This window comes from Ictidomys tridecemlineatus, chromosome 10 (genome assembly GCF_052094955.1).
Source record: "Ictidomys tridecemlineatus isolate mIctTri1 chromosome 10, mIctTri1.hap1, whole genome shotgun sequence".
NCBI classification, from domain to species: Eukaryota; Metazoa; Chordata; class Mammalia; order Rodentia; family Sciuridae; genus Ictidomys; species Ictidomys tridecemlineatus.
Window position 1 is genome coordinate 14,911,108 of NC_135486.1, and position 20,136 is coordinate 14,931,243.

Below are 20,136 nucleotides of genomic sequence, written 5' to 3' on the forward strand. Positions count from 1 at the left end.
CTATCAGTAAAACAGATCTGTTCTTTTCTTAAAGTAGGACTAGAGTGTGACCACTTCTCACCACTTCTATTCTAGCCAAGCTACCATTTTCTCTTGCAACCAAACCAGTCCTCTTGTTTCTCTACAGTTCCCTCTGTTGTCTTTAGCCAGTACAGCAGCCAGAGCATGTTATTCCCTTGTTCAAAGTTCTTCAGTAGATTTTCACCTCATTCAGAGTAAAAATTAGGTCTTACAGTGGGCTGCAAAGCCCCAGATGATTGGCAGTCCCTCACCTGCCCTGCTCCTCTTACTTTTTCCCATGACGCGTTCCACCTTTCTCACTCTGAGGCAGCCAGGCTGACCTCCTCACTACTTCCAGGGACCTCCCCACGTGCTCATGCCCCAGGGCATTTGTACTTGTCTTTCCTAGAACATGCCCTCTGAGATGATGCAGTGCTCCCCTTCTCCAGGTCTCTGCTCAGCTGTCACCTTATCCATGTCAAGGAGGCCATCCCTGATAACACAGTGTTGAATAGCACTGTTCCTCCATACTGTCTATCCCAACTTGTGATTCACCATCATCTAACACCTAAAATTTTTATTTTTACTAATTTGTTCATCCCTTAATGCAACCCTTCTCCATATTGGGCTATAAGCCTACTAAGTTGGGGACCTTATCTGTCTTATTCTCCGCTGTGGCCCCAGTGCCTAGAACGGTGACAGACTGGCATAGAAGTGCTCAGTAAATATTTGTTGAAAGAATGGAAGAATTTGGACTGAGCAGTCACCAAGAGTAATCATGGCTGTTGGCCTTGCAGCTTGAGGGAGGCGTTCAAGAAGTCAACACGCCACTGTGAAAACTGAGAGAGCCGTTTGTATATTTAAGACAGCTAATGGTGTTTGTAGCTATTTTTTCTTTTGAAGAAAGATGCAGATAGTTTATGGATCTAGTGGGATGAAGGGTCAAGTTTATTAGGAGCTCAAGAATCTAGAGAGGAGAAGGCATTCGAACAAAACGAGGGATTGGAGGAGCATCGTACTGCCACAGTGGACTTTCAAGCAGATTCTCTTAGCAAATAATTGTTGTATGATTAAAAGCATGCTATTAAGGTTGGGGATATAGCGCAATTGGTAGAGTGCTTGCCTAGCATGCACAACACCCTGGGTTCAATCCCCAGCAGCACCAAAAAAAAAAAAAAAAAAAAAAAACCACACTATTAACCAGCTTTTTGTGTGTGATTAGAGTTGGTCTGTTACTTTACTATTATGATCAGATGTTAAACCTTTTTTTTCTCTCATCAGGTTATTCTTTTCTCAGCATTCTTTTACCATTCTTCACCTTCCTGTATGGACTCCAGCCAAACTATAATCCATTATCAATTGTGTGTGTAAATGTTGCAGAATATGAAAGAGCTTCTATAAAACTCGGCGTCGTTTTCTTTTATATTTTAACAGCTATACATTTTTTTAAATGTAGGTTTTACTTACGTAACTCCTGTGTCATTGCCTTTGTGTTTTGTTTCCTTGGTGTTACTGTATTTGTCCTGCGTGACCTCAAGTCCTGCATGTCTGTCAGTTACCATAGCTAGGGCTGTGTTTGGTGGTGTGTGGGATTTCGGCTCAGCTAGTGTGAGTGAGAGAGGAGGCAGCTTCAGTCCTGCCTGGCTGGAGGATGGCAGGCGTCTGTGACCTACTGGCCTGAATTAGGGCTGGTATTAAATCCTGTGAGCGGGAGGTTTGGGCTAAAAAGGCTTATTCCTCAGTGCTTGGCAGTCTTGTCTCTTTCATTGAAAATATCACGAAAAATGTCAAAAACATGTATGTTAGGGTAGATTAACCTTACGACTAGATAATAGAAAATGTCTGTAGCCTGTAACTAATTTGCATCCATTTTTACATTACCCTCCAAGCATGTTTGATATTCTGGATTCAGTTAAGAATGTTCTGTGTTCATATTCTCTCTGTTCTCATGTCCTGTGAACTCATCTTTAGTTAATTCTGGCCCTTCAGTTTGCTGAAGAGCATATGGCATTTTTGGAGATTGCATTTGGGTAATGCAAGGGGAAAGATTGTACTTTAGAAGGATAGCATCAAGTGGTATTTTGGGAACAATAGAGAGGGATTAGAAGTGTATTCTTTAAAAGACTTAAACTTTAAATTTGATCTTTATGGAAAAATCTAGTTTCCATAAGAGATTACGGATTTATCTTCTCCAAAATCATAATCTGTTTTAAAACTTGTTTTCCTTGTGACGCCTTAGTTTTAACCATACCATTATTTTTATAAAGAGCCTTTGGTGTATAGGATTTTATTAGCTTTAAAAAATTGTAAAGTGCTTATCTTTTCTTTTATCACTGAGGCCACATAGGATTGAGTCTCTCCATATTCCAGCTCTGCTCATCTCAGCATGTCTTTGTGTCGTTGATGGAAGTATTTATTGCTTGTACTAAAAATATGGCTGTCAGCCTTTTGTTGATTCTAGAGAGACTATTAAATTATAAGTTCCATTACATTTGCTGTAATCATAATTATAACAATTAACTCAAATAAGCTATAAAGGTAACTTGTCTTCATTGGTCATTTGTGTGGTTGTGTACTTTTAGCCCCTTGCACTGTGGTCATTTGGCTGATTGACAAGGGAGAGACCTTGAACAAGAAGCACTGAAATTTAGGGGAAAGGAACAGGGTGAGATTTTGGAGCATTCGGTTTTGAGGATGGGTTGGGGCAGTAGAAACCAGCTCTCCAACCGGCAGTTAGGGTGAGTTTTCCCGCGGTTGGAAGGGCTGCACTGTACTCAGATCACCTCGAGCCTTCCCATGTTTGCTCAGTTGTTCTCTTGGTGTTCTGATTGCCCGGGTCTGCTTGAGGATCCCAGTTGCAGCATTAACTTGGCTCTGGGTCATCTTGACTGGTGAGGCTCTATTTGTGCAGTCCGTCTGCTGAGGTGGAACAATAACAGCTGGTATGCAGCTGGACATGTTGTCCTGGGAACTCTTGTTTCGGCCAGCAGTTATGCTAACAAAATTGAAAACGTTTTCAAATAGTTGCTTTCTGTGTCTACTGTTTGTGTTAACTGTTTGGAGAATCCTATTTAGTAGCCTAAACATACACCATCTCCAGTTGACTTTGTACTACAACTTTATTTAAGTTTTATATTCCTAAGTCTGGCTTCGAGAAGAACTTCCATTTTCTAAAAGAGTCAGCATGAAAGATTTCTATAGAATTAGCATAGAAGAACAAGGGTGAACCAGTGACTCCTAATTTGATATTTTAGATTGAGCTAATTTTCTTCTAATTCAAGCCATGGAAGGGCATTTTGAAATTTTGTAAAATTCTGCATGGCTCTTGTCATTCATTACTAAAATGTAAAAGAGGCTGTGTCACAAGATTCTCATGGAATTTTTCTGAGTTGCACATAACAGAGAAGCATTTATGTTCCCCAGCAGTCAGGACTTGAATCCAATCCTGCAGAAGTCTTGCTCCTACTCAGAGATTAGAAATACTTCCCCACGTAGGAGGTTTACATGGAATTCTTGGCTTGGCCCTGCTTGAACAATGGCTAGATTCTCATTGTTCAGTCAGGCCCTTCTCATTCCCTCAGCCAGCATGAACAGTGGGACGCTGAGCAAAAGATATTAGTTAATTTTGTGTGCTTCATTCTAAACAGCTGCACTTGAGATTTTTTTTTTTTTCTTAATTTATGGAAGCAATGAGGCAGGACAGGGGAGAACAGTAGAACATTTAGAAGCTAAGTATTTTCTCAAGGTGTACACATCCATGTTAGTCTTCAAGTGCGTGAACATGAGGTGAGGAGTGGAAGATGTTCTACTCGTAGAGTTGCTGGAATTCCTCCCAGGATTGTACTTACTGATTTCCTTCATTGTTGGGCTTGGTTGCTTTACCTCAAAGTCACACTGTCGACTACTTGCTCCCAAAGTGTAGTGATAGAATTAGAGTCACTCTCGGAAGATGGGACCTGTTTTCTGTTCACCTGATTCACACCAGATCTTCTTATTTTGTCACCTGTGGAAAGAGTAGGATGGACATTTGAAGAGTAGGGACGTAGGGTGGGAGAGAAAGAGGACATGCAGCTCTCAGTGGCACCTGTTAGTTTTCCAGTTCTTGATGATCCATGGTTACAGGTCATCTCAGATAACACAGATAACTCATTCTGTTTTTCTGTATTTTCTTCTTATTAATTCAGACTAGATTCTAAGTCCCTCGACATGACTTCAGCCCCCTTGTCTTATCGTCTTTCCATGTCACTGGCAAGGGGTGCTAAATGCTCTTGTGAGGACCACACCGCCCCAGGGATGGCCTCTTCTTGGTTGTCTACCTGCACAATAAGGCTCCTCTTCTCTAGTGAGTTTTCTTTGCTGATCTCTACTGACTATTAGAAAGTTTACACTCTCTAAATATTCCCCCCTCCCCCCAGATTTTCCTCAACCCTTAGTGCAGGTGCCCTTTGTTTTTACTTCAAGAAAAGAAAAAGTTAGCTTGGTGTGGTGGTGCACACCTGTAATCTCAGTGGCTCCAGAGGCTGAGGCAGGAGGATTACAGGTTCGAAGCCAGTCTCTGTAACTTAGCAAGGCCCTACACAATGTAGTGAGACTGTTTCTAAATAAAATATAAAAAAGGGCTGGGGATCTAGCTCAGTGGTTAAGTGCCTCTGGGAATCCCCAGTTACCCCCCCCTCCCCCCCAAAAAAAGTTATCAGAACTCTTTCAACTTCTGTCCATTAAAACTTACAAAGTTGCTTACATTTGCACCCAGAAAGTGAAGAGGCACATTTACTCTGTGAGTACCATCCTTCAACTAGCAAAGAATCCCGTTCTTGTTTCTCAGCCTGTATTTCAGCACTTCCTTCTCTGCGGACCCCAGCACAGCAGCAGTAAGTGCACTGAAAAAGGGAAAAGGAAACTTGCCTTGGCTCTGGACTCCCCCCATTTTCATCCCTTCTTGATGCTGTCCTTTGGCCCAGTGCCAGAGCAGGCTGACCACGCATCTTGCACCTTCCTGTTGTCCATCCTCCGTTCCAGGGTCTGTGATTCCTGTGCTTGGAACCACTTCAGGTGCAGCACTGGCCTCTCTGTGGCTCAGCCAATGGATGCTCCTTGGTCAGTTTCCTCGGCTTCTCTTACTCTTAGCTTGCTTTGTTGGCTCTTACGCCTGGGTGATGGGGAAAATCAGCTCTGAGGTGGCTCACTGTTCATCCCTTTGCCCAGATCTTTAGTATCCATTGACATGCTAATGGCCCCCAAAGCTGTGTGTTTCAGAAGTCTCTTGGGCCTTCAGACCACCCACATCCAGCTCCCTTCTACTCATCTCCTCTTGTCTAGGTGACTTGAAGTCACCCCAAATCATCATCCCTGCCTGCTTACCTTGGCCCTGTTCTCTGTTTTAGTGAATGCTGCTACTCTCCATTTGGTTGTTTTTAAACTAGAGAACTGAATGTTGTTCTTAATCTTTCCACCTCATGGACTGGGATAGAGCGGCTGAGGGAAGCAGAGTGATAACGGTGCAGTGGAGGGGGCCTTCAGCTGGGCTTTCCTCCTACCCCTCCTGAGATCCTTTTGCTTCTCTTCATTCCACTGTCCCTGCCTTAAATTCAGCCTCTGCCATCTCCCCTGGAGCACCAGCACATCATCATCTTTTTTTAAAAAATATATATATAAATAAATTCTAGATTGACACAGTACCTTTATTTTTATTTATTTATGTATTTTTGTGCTGCTCAGGATGGAACCCAGTGCCTCACACATAGTGGGCAAGCGCTCTACCCCTGCCCCCCCACCACATTGTCTTAACCTCTGTCTTCAGCTCCATCCCTTCTAATCTCCACGCTGGGCCCACAGCATGAAATGTGGCCTTGTGTCCTGGTGTCTGCCCTTCAGAAGCTGGCCATTACCCTTACGTCGAGTTTGTGCTCTGCTTCTTGTTGACTCCCTCCAGCCTCTCTCTTGTTCTGATGTGTTGAGCAGCCCTTATTCTTCCCGGATCACGCCTCGTGTTCTTTAGACTTTCATACGGGGCATTTTATCTGTCTGGGCAGCTGACCCCTGTTTGCTTAGCTAACTCTAAGCATTCCTCAGGTCTTGGATTTAGGTGCCACTTCCTCTAGGAAACATTTCTTGACCTGGGTTGGGTGACCTTCCTCCATGGTCCCCCTGCGTGCTTCCCTTCCCCTATTCTAGAATCACCACAGAATTGGACTTGTCTGTGTCCGCTCTGGATTGACTGAGACTCTGAGGGCAGTGCCTGTGGCTGTCTTGGGGAAAAGTGAGGAAGCAGCCTCCACTGAGGTCACCACAGAGCGTGTGCAAGAGGGTAAAATGGAAACCGCAGCTCCGAAACATGCTCAGAGATGGCCAGGCCAGGCCAGTGCCCATGAGCTAGGCCGCCCCAGAGTTTGATGCAGGCAGAATTACTTTCTGGATGTTTTGCCATCCCTGGGTGTGTGATGTGGTCACAGTACGAGTGGCCACATGTGCCCATTTACTTCAGAATATGGCTTTTTAATGGTGCAGTGGAGGGGGACTTCAGCTGGGCTGCTGGCCCCTCCCTGAAGAGGCAGAAATTGATCTGGAACACAGATCCCCTGGTCCTTTCTACCTTCTCTCCTTTGGCCCAGTCAGCTGCAGTCAGCTTGCTAAAGAACAATAGGATGTCCAAAAGGAAGAGAGAGAATAGAAAAGCAAGGTAATCTGTAATCCACAGATTAGTGAGGATGCCTTTGAACATCCTGAGCTAACTGCTCCTGCATATAATTAGACTGTTTTACCATTCTTGAATGTCTGAGATAATGAGTCTCATTCAGAGGTGAGGGCTTGACATTTTTGACACAATAGATACAATAAAGGTTAAACTTGCATTCTTTTAACATGAGGTGCATTAACTGTGTGTAGGTGGTCTGTGTCCAGGCAAAGCCTTGTCTTACATCCTAGGTGCCAGATCCTTATTCATATATATCCTTTGGCACCTGTACCCTGGTAGTCCATGCTATAGCAAAGTCTTTATGTGTGAACATATCCAGGGGCCTAGTCTAATAATTTTTTCCATATATCTTATCATAATAATGCTTTATATCTGTATCAAGTTTTTCAGTTCATCAGGCACATGCAAGGTCTTAGTTTGACTTTCCTACAACCCTTTGAGGTGGGTGGAGCAGGGAATATCATCCTAATTTTTTTTCCTACCTTTTTTTTTTTTAAACTGGTGTATTATAGTTGTACATGATGGAGGAATTTGTTGTTACTTATCGTACATGCACACAATATAACAATAGAATTTGGCCAGTACCATCATCCTCATTTTTACAGAAGAGAAAATGGCAAGAGCAGAAATATGATCCAGTTGAAAAATAGATTTAGCTCATCATATCAGTTTTGCTGTGGATAAAGCTGAGTTTTAAAGAGCGTGGCCTGAACAGACACCATGAATCTCCTTATCACCAATAAGAGGGCATTGCCAGAGAGGTTGGGATGGTTATTCCTGAGGAGCTAATTCACTTGTGAGAAGACTGTCCCAAGTTTAATAAGCTTCTCCTGTCCCCCAGTATATGGCTCAGGTCCGAATGTGTTAGTTTTGCCCAACTATACTTATTGACCAAATTGGGATCTGTACTATAATATAAAAGTAACAAAATAGCGATATTGATAGAAACAAAAAGACCCAGTGTGTGAGTGAATGGTGACTAAACACAGTTGCACATTCTTTCTTTTACCCATCTGAACACGTTGGCTGGCAGCCAAGCCATCCTGACCATAAGACTGTGCACTAGTTATTGCAGGGAACTGTCTGACCTAGTGACTCTTCTTCCAGAGGGGTGGCAGCCCATCGACTCCTCCCTTTTCCTGCCCTTCTCAGAGTTTCCGACTCATGTATTCTCTTTTGAACACATCCAAGTATAATCTTTAAGCCTCTTTTCTTCCCATCTCTTTGTTGAACTTCTGAAGGAGAACTTTTTTTTTCTTCTTTCCTGTTCTACTTCCTGCTCCATCTCCCAGACACTACTTCCCTTCCTAAAATCTCTGTTTCTTAATTTGGATAAGTAAATAGTATTGCATCAAGAATGACATTAATGTTTAATAAAGAATGAGATTTTAAAAGTCTTACAAGTAGACCATTTAGAAAGTCAGTAAATATTTTTGTATCTGTTAATTAAGCTTTTGTTGAAGCACCAGATTTAAGAATAAATGTTTTTAATTTAGTTTTAGTTTGTTTTTTTTTTAAAGTACTGATGCAACCAGTTTTCATCGCAAACAGTTTCAGCAATGTATGTCATGAACAAGTCTTTACGAGCTGATGTTTGAACCTATCTGTACTTTGTCATTCTGTGGGAAAATGTACACTGCTTGCAGTTTTAGGATGTCCTACTTGACATAGCCAGCATATGGTGTGCTCTGGGGTTGTCTTGGTCTAGTGTGCACAGGAGATTTGTATCCTCCAGACCAAACTAGGAATGGAGGGGTTTCCTGGCCTTCACTCCTAGGGCTCATGAACTCTCGTGTGTTTGTCCCACAGGGAAAGCTTTTGATATCACCTACGTGCGCCTCAAGTTCCATACCAGCCGCCCTGAGAGTTTCGCCATCTACAAGCGCACGCGGGAGGATGGGCCCTGGATCCCCTACCAGTACTACAGTGGCTCCTGCGAGAACACCTACCTGAAGGCCAGCCGTGGCTTTATCAGGACAGGAGGGGATGAGCAGCAGGCCTTGTGTACCGATGAGTTCAGTGACATTTCTCCCCTCACCGGAGGCAACGTGGCCTTCTCGACCCTGGAGGGCAGGCCCAGTGCCTACAACTTTGACAATAGTCCTGTGCTGCAGGTAGGTAGCCTCAGCGTGGCGGGGGGGACCAGGTAGCTCTTCCACGTACCAGGTGCTAGAAGGTCAGGCAGCGGGCCTGGAGCCCCACTGCTGAGGTGGGGATCAGAGTGGAACCTACTTCTGGTGGACAGCTGAGTTTTCTGCTGTTTGTGCCAGGGAAATTATTTTCTTACTACCACCTGGTCCTTATGTACTTGCAAAGATACCCTGGCATGGACACTACAAGTTTTTAACAAGTTGAACTAGTCTGATTTTAGTCTGTGCACTTGAGGCAGAAATATTCTGCCTCTGACCTTTGGAAGAAGATTATGGGACCTAATCTACCCAAGTACTCTTGCATCTTTTCTTACCTCTGATTTGACAAAAATAAAAAGCATTTTTTTTTTTTAAGTTAGCAAAGGGCAACAGTTGAAGCAAGATGCTTAAGAATGCCACCTTCCTCCATTATTACATAGGGAGATTTTGGTTGGGCTTGTCTAACTCTTCTGCCAATCACTATAAGAATTTTTCATCATCTGAAAGGATGGGTGTTAGTGGAGGTACCAGTTAGGTACCCATGGTATTGCACTTAAGTGTTGTGATAGAAACCTTTCCCTGTCTAATGGCAGAAGAAATTAAAGATTTTTTTTTTAACCAATTCTATATGTGCTTTCCTTGTGTACCCTGATTTGGAATCTTTTATTACTTAGATTTCTGTAAACTTGTTGTATGATCTAGCTGGATAATGGGAAAGAGTTCTGAGCCCTGTGCCTGTCTCAGCACACGAACACAGAGTTGGAGACACTACTGTCATGTGGCTGAGGTTATCATCTAGCTGGGGTGGCCTGTGTTCATCGACTGAGACAAGGAAGACTGGATGTGGGTTTGCAAATGCTGTGTACATTTTATGAAAACCTGTTATGATTTCTAAATAGGAAATCCTGCTGTTTTTCTGAGTCTTCTGAAAACTTTAGTGTTCTCTCATTATTTCCTCTCTGAAATTTATTATGTTCAAGGACTCTCACTAATTTGGTTGTATGGTTTTGAACAGTGCCAAATCAAAGAATATGTGTCTCGGTGGGTCCAGTTAGTTCCCTCCGTCCTTTGAGGGTTGCTGGGAGATGGCGAATGTGAAAGTACTTGGTAAATTCTGAAGTTATGGTGAACAGTGAATATGTTTGCAGAGGCCTTTCAGAAAAATGTTTCTTGGAATGGGAGTAGGCCATGTTCAAAATGAATGGCAGAAAGAACAGTTGATTCGGATAGATGGAAAAGCAGAAGATCAAACGCTGCGGGGAGGTCATACCAGGAAGCATTTGCCAGCCTCATTTTCTCCTGCAGCAGATTGCTGTGTTTTCCTGTCCTGGACAGGCAACAGTGTGGTCAGCAGGCAAGAGCTGTGTAATGAAGTTGTGGCTGTGGTTCTTGGTGCCTGTGCTAACTATGTGTCTTAGTGTCACGTGTCTTGAGCAGCTTCCCCTGCTGTGGAAATTCATCTGCTGCTATTTATGCCCATAGAAACTAATGAGAATGCATGTGGTAAAAATGCTATAGGCATCTGCATAATTTGGTCATTTCATTTAATTATGTGTTTCTGGATGTAAGAGCTGTGGTCTGCATGTCCCATGGCCAAGGAGAGAAGGCTGGGTTGTCAGCTGGTCCGAATGAGGAGAGAGACAGATGTCCTCTCCTTCCAGAAACTGCAGGCTCCCAGATGGAGGAGGCAGCCCTTCCTGCTTTCACTGTATAGGAGCATTTCTAAACATACATTGTTGTAATAACAGCATTTATTACTCACTTGTGCTATAATGTCGTAAGTGCTAATCCAAGCTCTTAAGAGATAGTGATTCTTTTAACTCATAATAGCTCCGTAAGTTACTTTCATTATCTCCATTTTACAGATGAGGAATCAGAGGCTGAGAAAGCTTATAACTTGCCCTAGATCACAATTTTAAGTGGCAGAATTGAGATTCAGGCCCTGTGAAGTCCAGCTCTAGCGTCTGCTCTTTTTAAGATGCTCATGATGAAACAACACTGGCTAAGCGTCAGCCCTCCTTCATGGAGAGCTGTGATCAAGGTGCAGGTGGTAGAAGTTATAAAAGCATTAAGCAGGGGTATGTTTAGCTATTTACATTACAGACAACTAACAAATTCCAACGGTTGTGGCCGCGAGTGGGAGTTGTTGTGGAATTCCAAGACTGGATGCAGTGAAGTCATCATCTCTTCTTCTTTCTAATTATACTCAAAGTGTCAAAGAGATTAGCTTTTATGAGCTCTCCATGTTGCTCTGTGTGCCAATTTGGCATAATTTAAGGCAGTGGTTCTTTTTTTCTTTTTTTCTTTTTTTTTTTAAAAGAGAGAGGAGAGAGAGAGAGAGAGAGAAATTTTTTTAAATATTTATCTTTTAATTCTCGGCGGACACAACATCTTTGTTGGTATGTGGTGCTGAGGATCGAACCCGGGCCGCACGCATGCCAGGCGAGCGTGCTACCGCTTGAGCCACATCCCCAGCCCAAGGCAGTGGTTCTTAAGCAGAGGTGTGTCACCCTACTCACGTGGAGCCTTCTGGAAGCATAGATGCCTGCACCTTTGCACTTGCTCATTACACCTCTGAAGGTGACTCTGACCTGTAATGCCTAGGAAGCTCCCCAGGACTTAGAGCAGAAATGGTACCTTTGGGTGGTCACACATGATCTGCCATCCCAAAACTTAGTGTTTCTGAACATCTGTGGTTTATTTTTCTCCATGATTCTAGTTGGCCTGGGTTCACTCACACAGCAGGTCATCTTCCGTCCTCAGAAGGCAGGACCTGGCTTCCCATGCAGGGGAGGAAGTGTCCCGGGAGGGCAGGTCCTTGTGTGTAAATGCTAGACAAGCCTGTTGGTCACCTTTGCTGATGTCTCCTCCCCCAAACCAGCCAGACACACAAGCACAGTGTGGAAAATGTCAGCACAGGGCGAGGTTCTGGCAGGCGGGATTCATGGGATCGTTGTTGTACCAGTCTACCACCACATCAATGTCTGATTAAGTCAGTTCAGTGAAGGGGCACTTGGTGTCAGGGCTCAGATCTGGTGAAGCCTGGGGGAAAGCTGTGGAACCTTTGTTCCAACGTGGTCAGACGTGGGCTCTTCAGGTTCATTTATTCGTTTGGCATACCTACTGTTCACTGAACACAGTAATCAAAACAGACACTGACTGCCTGCCACCTGGTGCTTATAGTCAGATGGTGGGAGCAGTGATACAAATAGCACAGGAAAGGAAAGTAGGGAGCTGGGGAGGGATAGCCATTTAGATATGGTGGCCAGGGAAGACTTCATGGAAAAGGTGATGCTGTGGGAAAGGTCAAGACAAAAGACCACATTTCATTGTTCCAAACCAATGCCAAGTTCACACGTGGGTATTTCCCCCAGATCTGTTAGTAGGGATTGGGTCCAGGAGGGGAGGGATAGATGGTACAGAACAAGAATAGGGAGGGACAGTGTGGTGGTCTGTGACCTCTGAGCTGGTCTCTGCATTTGGGTTGTAGATGTGGAATGGGGAGAAGTGACACATGTATTGAGCGCCTAATATATGCTAGCCTTTTATTTATTTTTGTGGTACAAGGGGTGGGACTCAAAGTCTTGCACACACTAGGCAAGTACTTCCCCACTGAGCCAACCCCCAGCCCGTATACCAGTCTTTTAAATATGTGTTTCACTTAAACCTTTGAACAGTCTTGTGGAAGAAACTAGTCTTGCTTCTTCTAGCCTGAATGTTAAAGTAACAGTATCAGTCAAAGAAGGGAAGAATCTAGGAGGAGAAAAACATCAGGAAATTAAGGAGTCATTGAGTATTTTAATAGATTTAGTGCTAGAAAAGGACAAACCTTAGATTAAACACGAACTACTAAGGAAACGTCATCACTTTTATGTCTCTCATCAGAGTTCCTGTACTCTCTTATATTTCTGTGTTTGCTCCCTGACAGGAGTGGGTAACAGCTACTGACATCAGAGTGACTCTCAATCGCCTGAACACTTTTGGAGATGAAGTGTTTAATGACCCCAAAGTTCTCAAGTCCTATTATTATGCAATCTCTGATTTTGCTGTGGGTGGCAGGTAAGCAAACTATTAAATCTGCCTTGGACATGCTCTGCTGTAGAAGTGACTGTAGCGCCTTGTTTACAGCTGCATCCATGCTGTTGCTAGATTTTTTTTTCCTTACTAACAGCAAGAGTGGCAGGACTTAGGGCTAATACATATCTGGAAGGACAGGCAGCAACCTAGAATATTTCTCTGGAAACTAAGTGATTAGTTTCCAGAGAAAACAAAACCTTGTCAAACCAATACCTTCGCACACACTGACCATTTAAATGCAGAGCCCCAGCACAGGCAAGCAAGACTGCTAAGGAAGAGTAAGACTGGCCTTCTGAGAAGGCCTCACCTTCTAGAAGTTTCCAAATAAAAGCGGCAGGTCATGAATGAATGCATAGAAATTTAAATACTGGTTGAAAGTCCCTAACCCAGAAATTAGAAATGTTTCAAAAGCTAAAACTGTTTGAGTACTGTCATGATACAAAATTCTACACCTGATCCCAGGTGATGAGTCATTGTCAAAATGCAGGCACATTTCAAATGTGACATAAAACTACCTTCAGCCCTGGTGCATATGAAACTTAAATGGATTTTATGTTTAGACTTGGGTTCCAGCCTCAAGATTTCTCATTATGTGTATACAGATATTCTGAAATCTGTGGAAATCTGAAATCTCAAACTCTTCTCATCCCAAGGGATAAGAATGTTCTACCTGTGCTAGTATGGTCACATGTTTTAAGTATAAAAATATCAAGTAGCAATAGAAAAATGCCATATATCAAGAATGACCCAGAACTGTCAGGCTAGAAGAGCAGGAGGATCTTATATGGGCCTTGAAGAATGGGTAGGACTTGGATAAGGAGGAAAGACATCTGGACTGGGTGCAGGAGGATGGCTATGGCCAGGAGCAAAAGTCAGAGATGGGAGAGTATAAACCTACTTGAAGTAAGAAAAATGTTCATTTTAGTTCATTTAGCTCTCTTTTGCCGCTGTGACTAAAACTGTCAAGAACAATTTTAAGGAGGAAAAATTTATTTGATGCTCACAGTTTTAGAGGTCTCAGTCCATAGACATTCCTCAGGGCTTGAGGTGAGGCAGAACATCATGGTGGAAGAGTATGATGGAGAGAACCGGCTCATATGAGGATTAGGAAGCAGAGAGAGAATCCATTTGCCAAATACAAATTATATACTCCAAAAGCATGCCTCTAGGGACCCACTTCCTCCAGCCACACTCCACCTGCCTTCAGTTACTACTCAGTAATCTGGTCAGGGGATTAATTCATCAACTATGTTAAGGCTCATCATGAGCTTTTGGGACACACCTCACATCCAAACCATAACAATGTCTTATATAAGTTTGTTAGAACTATTAACCTGAATGATAGTTTAGTGGCCCAAGACCTTAGATAGGACATCAAGAATCTTGTACTTTTTTACCTTGTATGAGCCTATGACATATCAAGAGCAAAAACATCATTTTTGCACATTGTGTTTCTGGTAATGATGCTTAGTGAAAGTAATGAAAACTGTAACCAATGAGATATCAGGCATACTTTCTGGAATAGGCAGTGATATCAAAACAGTGGATTATGGAGATTAGTATCAAGCAGAGTGAATGTAGGATATAATTAGAGAATTCATATTTCTGTTATGATACTGTATAGTCAGGTGTTAGGTAACACATACCTGATATCAGGTGTTGGAGACAATGGAATAGAAAAGAATATACAGATCCATTTTCTTATGTAGGACTGATTGTCAAGACTTAGTCTAAAATGATTTTAAGGTTCAGTGATCTAGGAGAAAAGTACTACCATTAACACAATGAGTGAAGAAGATGGGCTAATTTGGTGGAGATGATGAGTTTAGCTGTAGACAAGTAAAACTTTAAGTCACAGTAGACATCTAAGCTTGTGCAGCAGCCAAGGAGAACAGCTCAGGGGAAGGACGAGAGCAGGAAATCTGAATTTGGGACTCATCCTGGCACACTTTAGATGATTCCAGAGTGTTTGCATGTATTTTCAAATGATAGTTGAGCTATGAAACTGGCCACAGTCTTTAAGGAAACTTGTGAGGGAGTGTCCTTGCTCCACCATGCAGTTAGTATTCACGAGGGTCCTTGGGTGCTAGTTTGTGACCATATCTGCATCTCGGGAATCCTTCAAGGAGTCTTGTCCCATGCAGCCTGAGGGAATATTCTCACTCCTGGGTACTCACATGGAGGACGACATATCTAATTTAGTGTCTCACCACCTGTGAAATCAGTATGCCAGATTATTGGCAATATATGATATATGTGCCTGTGCAATCCTGAGCACATAAATGAGGCAACTCCTTGATCCTCACAATAATCCTGCAAGGTAGACATTGTCGTCATCCCTTCTTTACAGGTGAGGTTCAGTTACTCTGGTGAGTGACAGGGGTTTCAGACCTAGGCAGCCTGACTTCCTACTCCACAAGCTTTTTTTTTTTTTTTTTTTTAAACATTGCTGTGGTCCTTAGGATTAAACCCAGTGGCACTTCACCAATGAGCTACATCCTCAGTTCTTTTTAAATTTTTTATTTAGGGACTAAGTTGCTGAGGCTGGCCTGAAACTTGTAATCCTCCTGTGTTGCTGGGATTGCTCCCTGCCCTTCTTAAACCACTGTAGCCTTCTTAACCACAGTACCCTGCTGCCTCTCAACACACACCTGAGTTCAGGAATTGATCCTACAGGTGTCCTCAGCAACTGTGAGGGGCTTTCCTCTCACACATGGTTAAGGCCTTTTCCCTTTTAAATAAAGCTACTCTTTCTTTTAACTTAGTCTTGCTCATTTCCTTAGTTTACATTTTGAACAGTAAAACTCAAAAGCATTCTTTGGTTGTTTCTGGTTCTCTGTATACATAGTTTTTCTGCATCATTTCTGGGAACTTGCAGGAGTTCATTCTTGGGGACGTCTCCTCTCTTTCCAGGTGTAAATGTAACGGACATGCCAGCGAGTGTGTGAAGAATGAATTTGACAAGCTGGTGTGTAATTGCAAACATAACACGTATGGAGTGGACTGTGAAAAGTGCCTGCCTTTCTTCAATGACCGGCCGTGGAGGAGGGCAACTGCTGAAAGTGCCAGCGAGTGCCTGCGTGAGTGCCCCTGGGCTGTCTGCCTGTTGTCTTAAGGACTTCCAGAGGTAGAAGGAGGAACCAGCCTTTCTTTATTCCTCCCAGAAAGGAAAACTGTGAAAGGCGTATCCTTTCTGCAGTCTGAGAGTTACAAATTGCATGTGTGTCAGAGGAAAATCATGGACAAAAGCAATTGGCTGTGAAGATAAACGGGGCTCATTTGTGTCTCCTTCATGAGTACCAGCACAGAAGCAGCAGCATCGGGGTTTGAAAATTTGCTTAGATTCAAATACTGGACATATAGGTCCCACTAAAATATGCTACTCTTTTCCTTAATGCCCTTTAAAATACAACCTTCCTTCAATATTCAGTTCCACAACCCTTCTCAAATACTGAAATCTGCAGATGCTTAACTTCCTTGTGTAAAATGGCATAGTATTTGCATGTAAGCTACGCACATCCCCCCATATGCTTTTAAAATGAACTCTAGATTACTTCCGTTACCCCATACATTGTAAATGCTGTATAGGTAATTCTTATAATGGATCGTTTAGGTAATAATGTCAGGAAAACGATCTGTATTTGTTCAATACAGACACTTTTTTTTTTCCCCAAACACTTTTGATTGGCAGTTGTTTGAATCTCTGGGTTTCAAACCCACAGATACAGAAGGCTTATTACATTGTTCTTCCTATCAATGCTAATTTAATTTACTCAAAAAAGACAACTTGATTAGCATGTGTCAGGTACAGTGAATTCTAGACTAATCAAAAGATTATTTCTCAAAACTTGTTTTTCCTTTATCTCACTAACAAGTACAGTGGGGAAAATTTTCCCATTGCCACTGTGGAGAACTGGTAGCTTTGAGAAGAAGAGTAGGTTCTGTAGTCTTGAAAAAGGCAAAATGAAAAAGATAACATGTTATTTATTTCTTTATAGTGTTATGATTTATTCTGAACAGATAGAGAAAGAAACCTCCCAGGAAAGAAACCATGGAATCATCATTTGCCAAGGGATTAACACAAACAAACTTTTAAGACAGCCATGATGTTCTTTTGCCCTTACAAATATTTTTCATCATACTGTCTTGGGAATAAATGTAATGCGAAAGAAGACACTGTGAACTTGCAGAAATTATTGGCAGAAACCTTGGGAAGGGTTTATTTTGACTCATGAGTATTTTCATTGATGTGCTTGGAGCAGATTTTCTTATTCATCTTTTCTTTCCCTCAAACAAATTCCAGACTTACAGATAAAATTCACAGCCTCCTCTAGCATTTCTGTGCACTTGGTGGAGCTTCTTTAATTCCATCACTGTATTGAAGTACCCAGTGTTGGAAGCTATATAATAAAGGCTGGCAAAAGACAAAAATGAAGTCCTCATAGCTTTGGAAAGTATTCTTCTTAATGGTATTATATTTTTAGTCCACGCAGGAAGTTATAAGAAAAGCAAATGAAACATTGCCAGCTTACCACAGCCAGCAAACTGGCTGCTCTAGTTAAGAACTTTCAATGAAGAAATAAGTCAATTTGCTTTCCTCCTTGGTCTCTCTTCAACACCGTGGTGCTTCAAAGAGTGAAGTTTTGGGGAGTTGGGATAGGACTGCAGTCCTGTCAGGATGCTGAGGCTAGGGAAGAGAAAATGGTAGCTTCCTTCTCTCATATGAGCTGTTGTTGAGGGAGGCACAGATCTGCTTTTGCTCTGGGTTGGATCAGTGTGGATGCAGATTGCTCTGCTTCATAGTCTCAGAGCAGCAGACCTCGTGGGTGGGGTGGACTGATTGAGGGGTAATTGGGCAGCTTGAGGGAAGAGAAGGAGCAATAGAAGATGGAAAGGGAACTATACGACTAACAACAAAACTCAAATTATAGGTTTTGGGCCGTGATTCAAGTTTCTTAAGAAAAAAAAATGTTTTCAGTTGCAACACCACAAAAGAACTGATTATATGGAGGGGAAGGAAAAAAGAGTATTCAAATATTTTTAAAAGGTTAACAGGGCCTGCTCTATCTAGAAATCAAACAAAACTTTATTTAGCACTCAAGATACTACTATATACTCTGGGCAGATACAATAATTGGGAGAAAAATCACCTTAACATAAATGTCGCAAAGACTTTGTGACTAAAGACACTTGTTCTTAAAATATGGTTGTGCTTAACAGACAACCCTGTTGGAACTGTGGCTCCTGGGAGGTTGATGTGTCAGGAGCATCTATTCCCTTTAATTCTGCTCCATCCACAGAGGAAGTGATCTTGGTCCATGTACCTCAGGTTTCCCAGAATGGATATGCAAGTAATCTGGCACTTGGAAAGTTAATGTCTCAATGTCTTTAAATTGCCTGAGGTCTAAAAAGGTAGAATTGGTGTTTGTATGTAAATTGGCACCTTGTTCTTGGAGTTAGAATTGGAAATGAAGCATAAAGAACCAGGAAAATTGTAGTTTGAGTTGGCTTTTACCTGTATATGAATAGCTACCTGGAGGCAAATTATTTTCTGAGCATGGGAATTCCTTATATTTTATGATAACCCTATTTTTTAAAAATAAAGATGAATATTTCTTGGTAAGCTGATAATCTGGCTATATAAACTTTTTGTTGACATACTGTTTTTTTGTTTTATTTCTAAGGAACAATCATCTGGTGGTCATTCTTATTCTGTCACCACGTATCTCTCACAGACATGTGGGAAGTTATCGTTTGATTTTATTGACATCTTTTAAAATGCCATTCTTTAAAGTACATGGATCTGACACTACTCATGTGTCTTGCTTGACAGCCTGTGACTGCAGTGGCCGATCGCAGGAATGCTACTTTGACCCTGAGCTCTACCGTTCCACGGGCCATGGCGGCCATTGTACCAATTGCCGGGATAACACTGATGGTGCCCACTGTGAGAGGTGCCGAGAGAACTTCTTCCGCCTGGGGAACAATGAAGCCTGCTCTCCATGTCACTGCAGTCCTGTTGGTAGGTGACAGCAGGGACCCATTTCACCCTGATGGATTGAGAGACAAGAGTTCCCTAATGCCCAGGAAGTAAAACTTGGCTTCCTGCACATTTGAACAACCATCAGTGGAGGTGCACACATTACTGTAGCATTTAACAACTCAGAATCTGCCTCTACCCCCTACCTTCACTGTCGTTAACCTTGCTGAGCTTTCGCATGCTCTCGTGATGTGTAGGAAAGTGTATGGTGGCCCAAGCAATGGTTCTGTAAATAATTAGCAACAGGGTCATGCAGACCATTTGAACTTTGACTGTAAAAGGATCTTTCTTGTTAATGATTTTGTTTAGTCTAATCTCCTTCAAGGGCCAGACTGTTTTCAGCATTTGGTGTATATCTAGAGGTGCACAGCATCCAGTCCACTGCACCTTTTCAGGAGTTTAACAATCATTTTGTTGTATGTTCCTGTACATATCTAAGTTCTAGGCACGAGCCTTAAGGGGCCTGTGCTCACCTCCAGAGAAGTGACAGGTCTTGCGCAGGTGTGCCGTGGCAGGCAGAGTGGTTCCTAAGTGAGTAGAATCAACTTCGGGTATGTCTGGAAGATTAAATGTCAGGGAGTAAAAGGGTGGGATTTTGAGAGATCATCTAGAGATCACACTTCAGTTGTCAGGCATTTCTTTTAGTTACCAGTTGTCTTTCTTTTGACACATTGATTTTACTTCCGTATCTGGATTGGTGGTTGACAGTGAACTCATTAAACTTCAGGTTCTCTCAGCACACAATGTGATAGTTACGGCAGATGCAGCTGTAAGCCAGGAGTGATGGGTGACAAGTGTGACCGATGCCAGCCTGGATTCCATTCTCTCACGGAGGCAGGATGCAGGTAAAATGTTCTCAAAGGTAGAGATGGGGAGTCGGAGTGAGTGGCTCAACGGTAGAGTGTTTGCTTAGAGTGTGCGAGGCCCTGGGTTCCATCCTCAGCACCACATAAAAAAAATAAATAACAAAGGTATTGTGTCCAACTACGACTAAAAAATAAATGTCAAAACAAAATAGAGACGAGGCAGAATCTACATATGGCCAGTCCATAACAGTAGACCTGTGACTTATTGGCAGCAGTGTGAACGTTTTCCCCGTGGTAATCATCAACAAGATTCAAGACTAGAAGTGGTGATGAGCTAGCTGCTCGGAGTTTGGTTCATACAGAATGAGCAGTTTCAATTCTAAGTTGATA

The 20,136-nt window shown here is 42.6% G+C and overlaps 1 protein-coding gene across 1 annotated transcript in view; it reads left to right on the forward strand.

Moving 5' to 3' along the window:
- Window positions 1-20,136, forward strand: part of Lamc1 (laminin subunit gamma 1) — a 110,305-nt gene that overhangs the window by 58,277 nt on the left and 31,892 nt on the right. Inside the window, exons 2-6 of the mRNA XM_005319715.5 lie at window positions 8,504-8,808; window positions 12,752-12,882; window positions 15,814-15,980; window positions 18,734-18,922; window positions 19,668-19,785. Of these exons, the coding sequence (XP_005319772.2) occupies window positions 8,504-8,808; window positions 12,752-12,882; window positions 15,814-15,980; window positions 18,734-18,922; window positions 19,668-19,785 (910 nt within the window). The remainder of the gene's footprint in view (window positions 1-8,503; window positions 8,809-12,751; window positions 12,883-15,813; window positions 15,981-18,733; window positions 18,923-19,667; window positions 19,786-20,136) is intronic.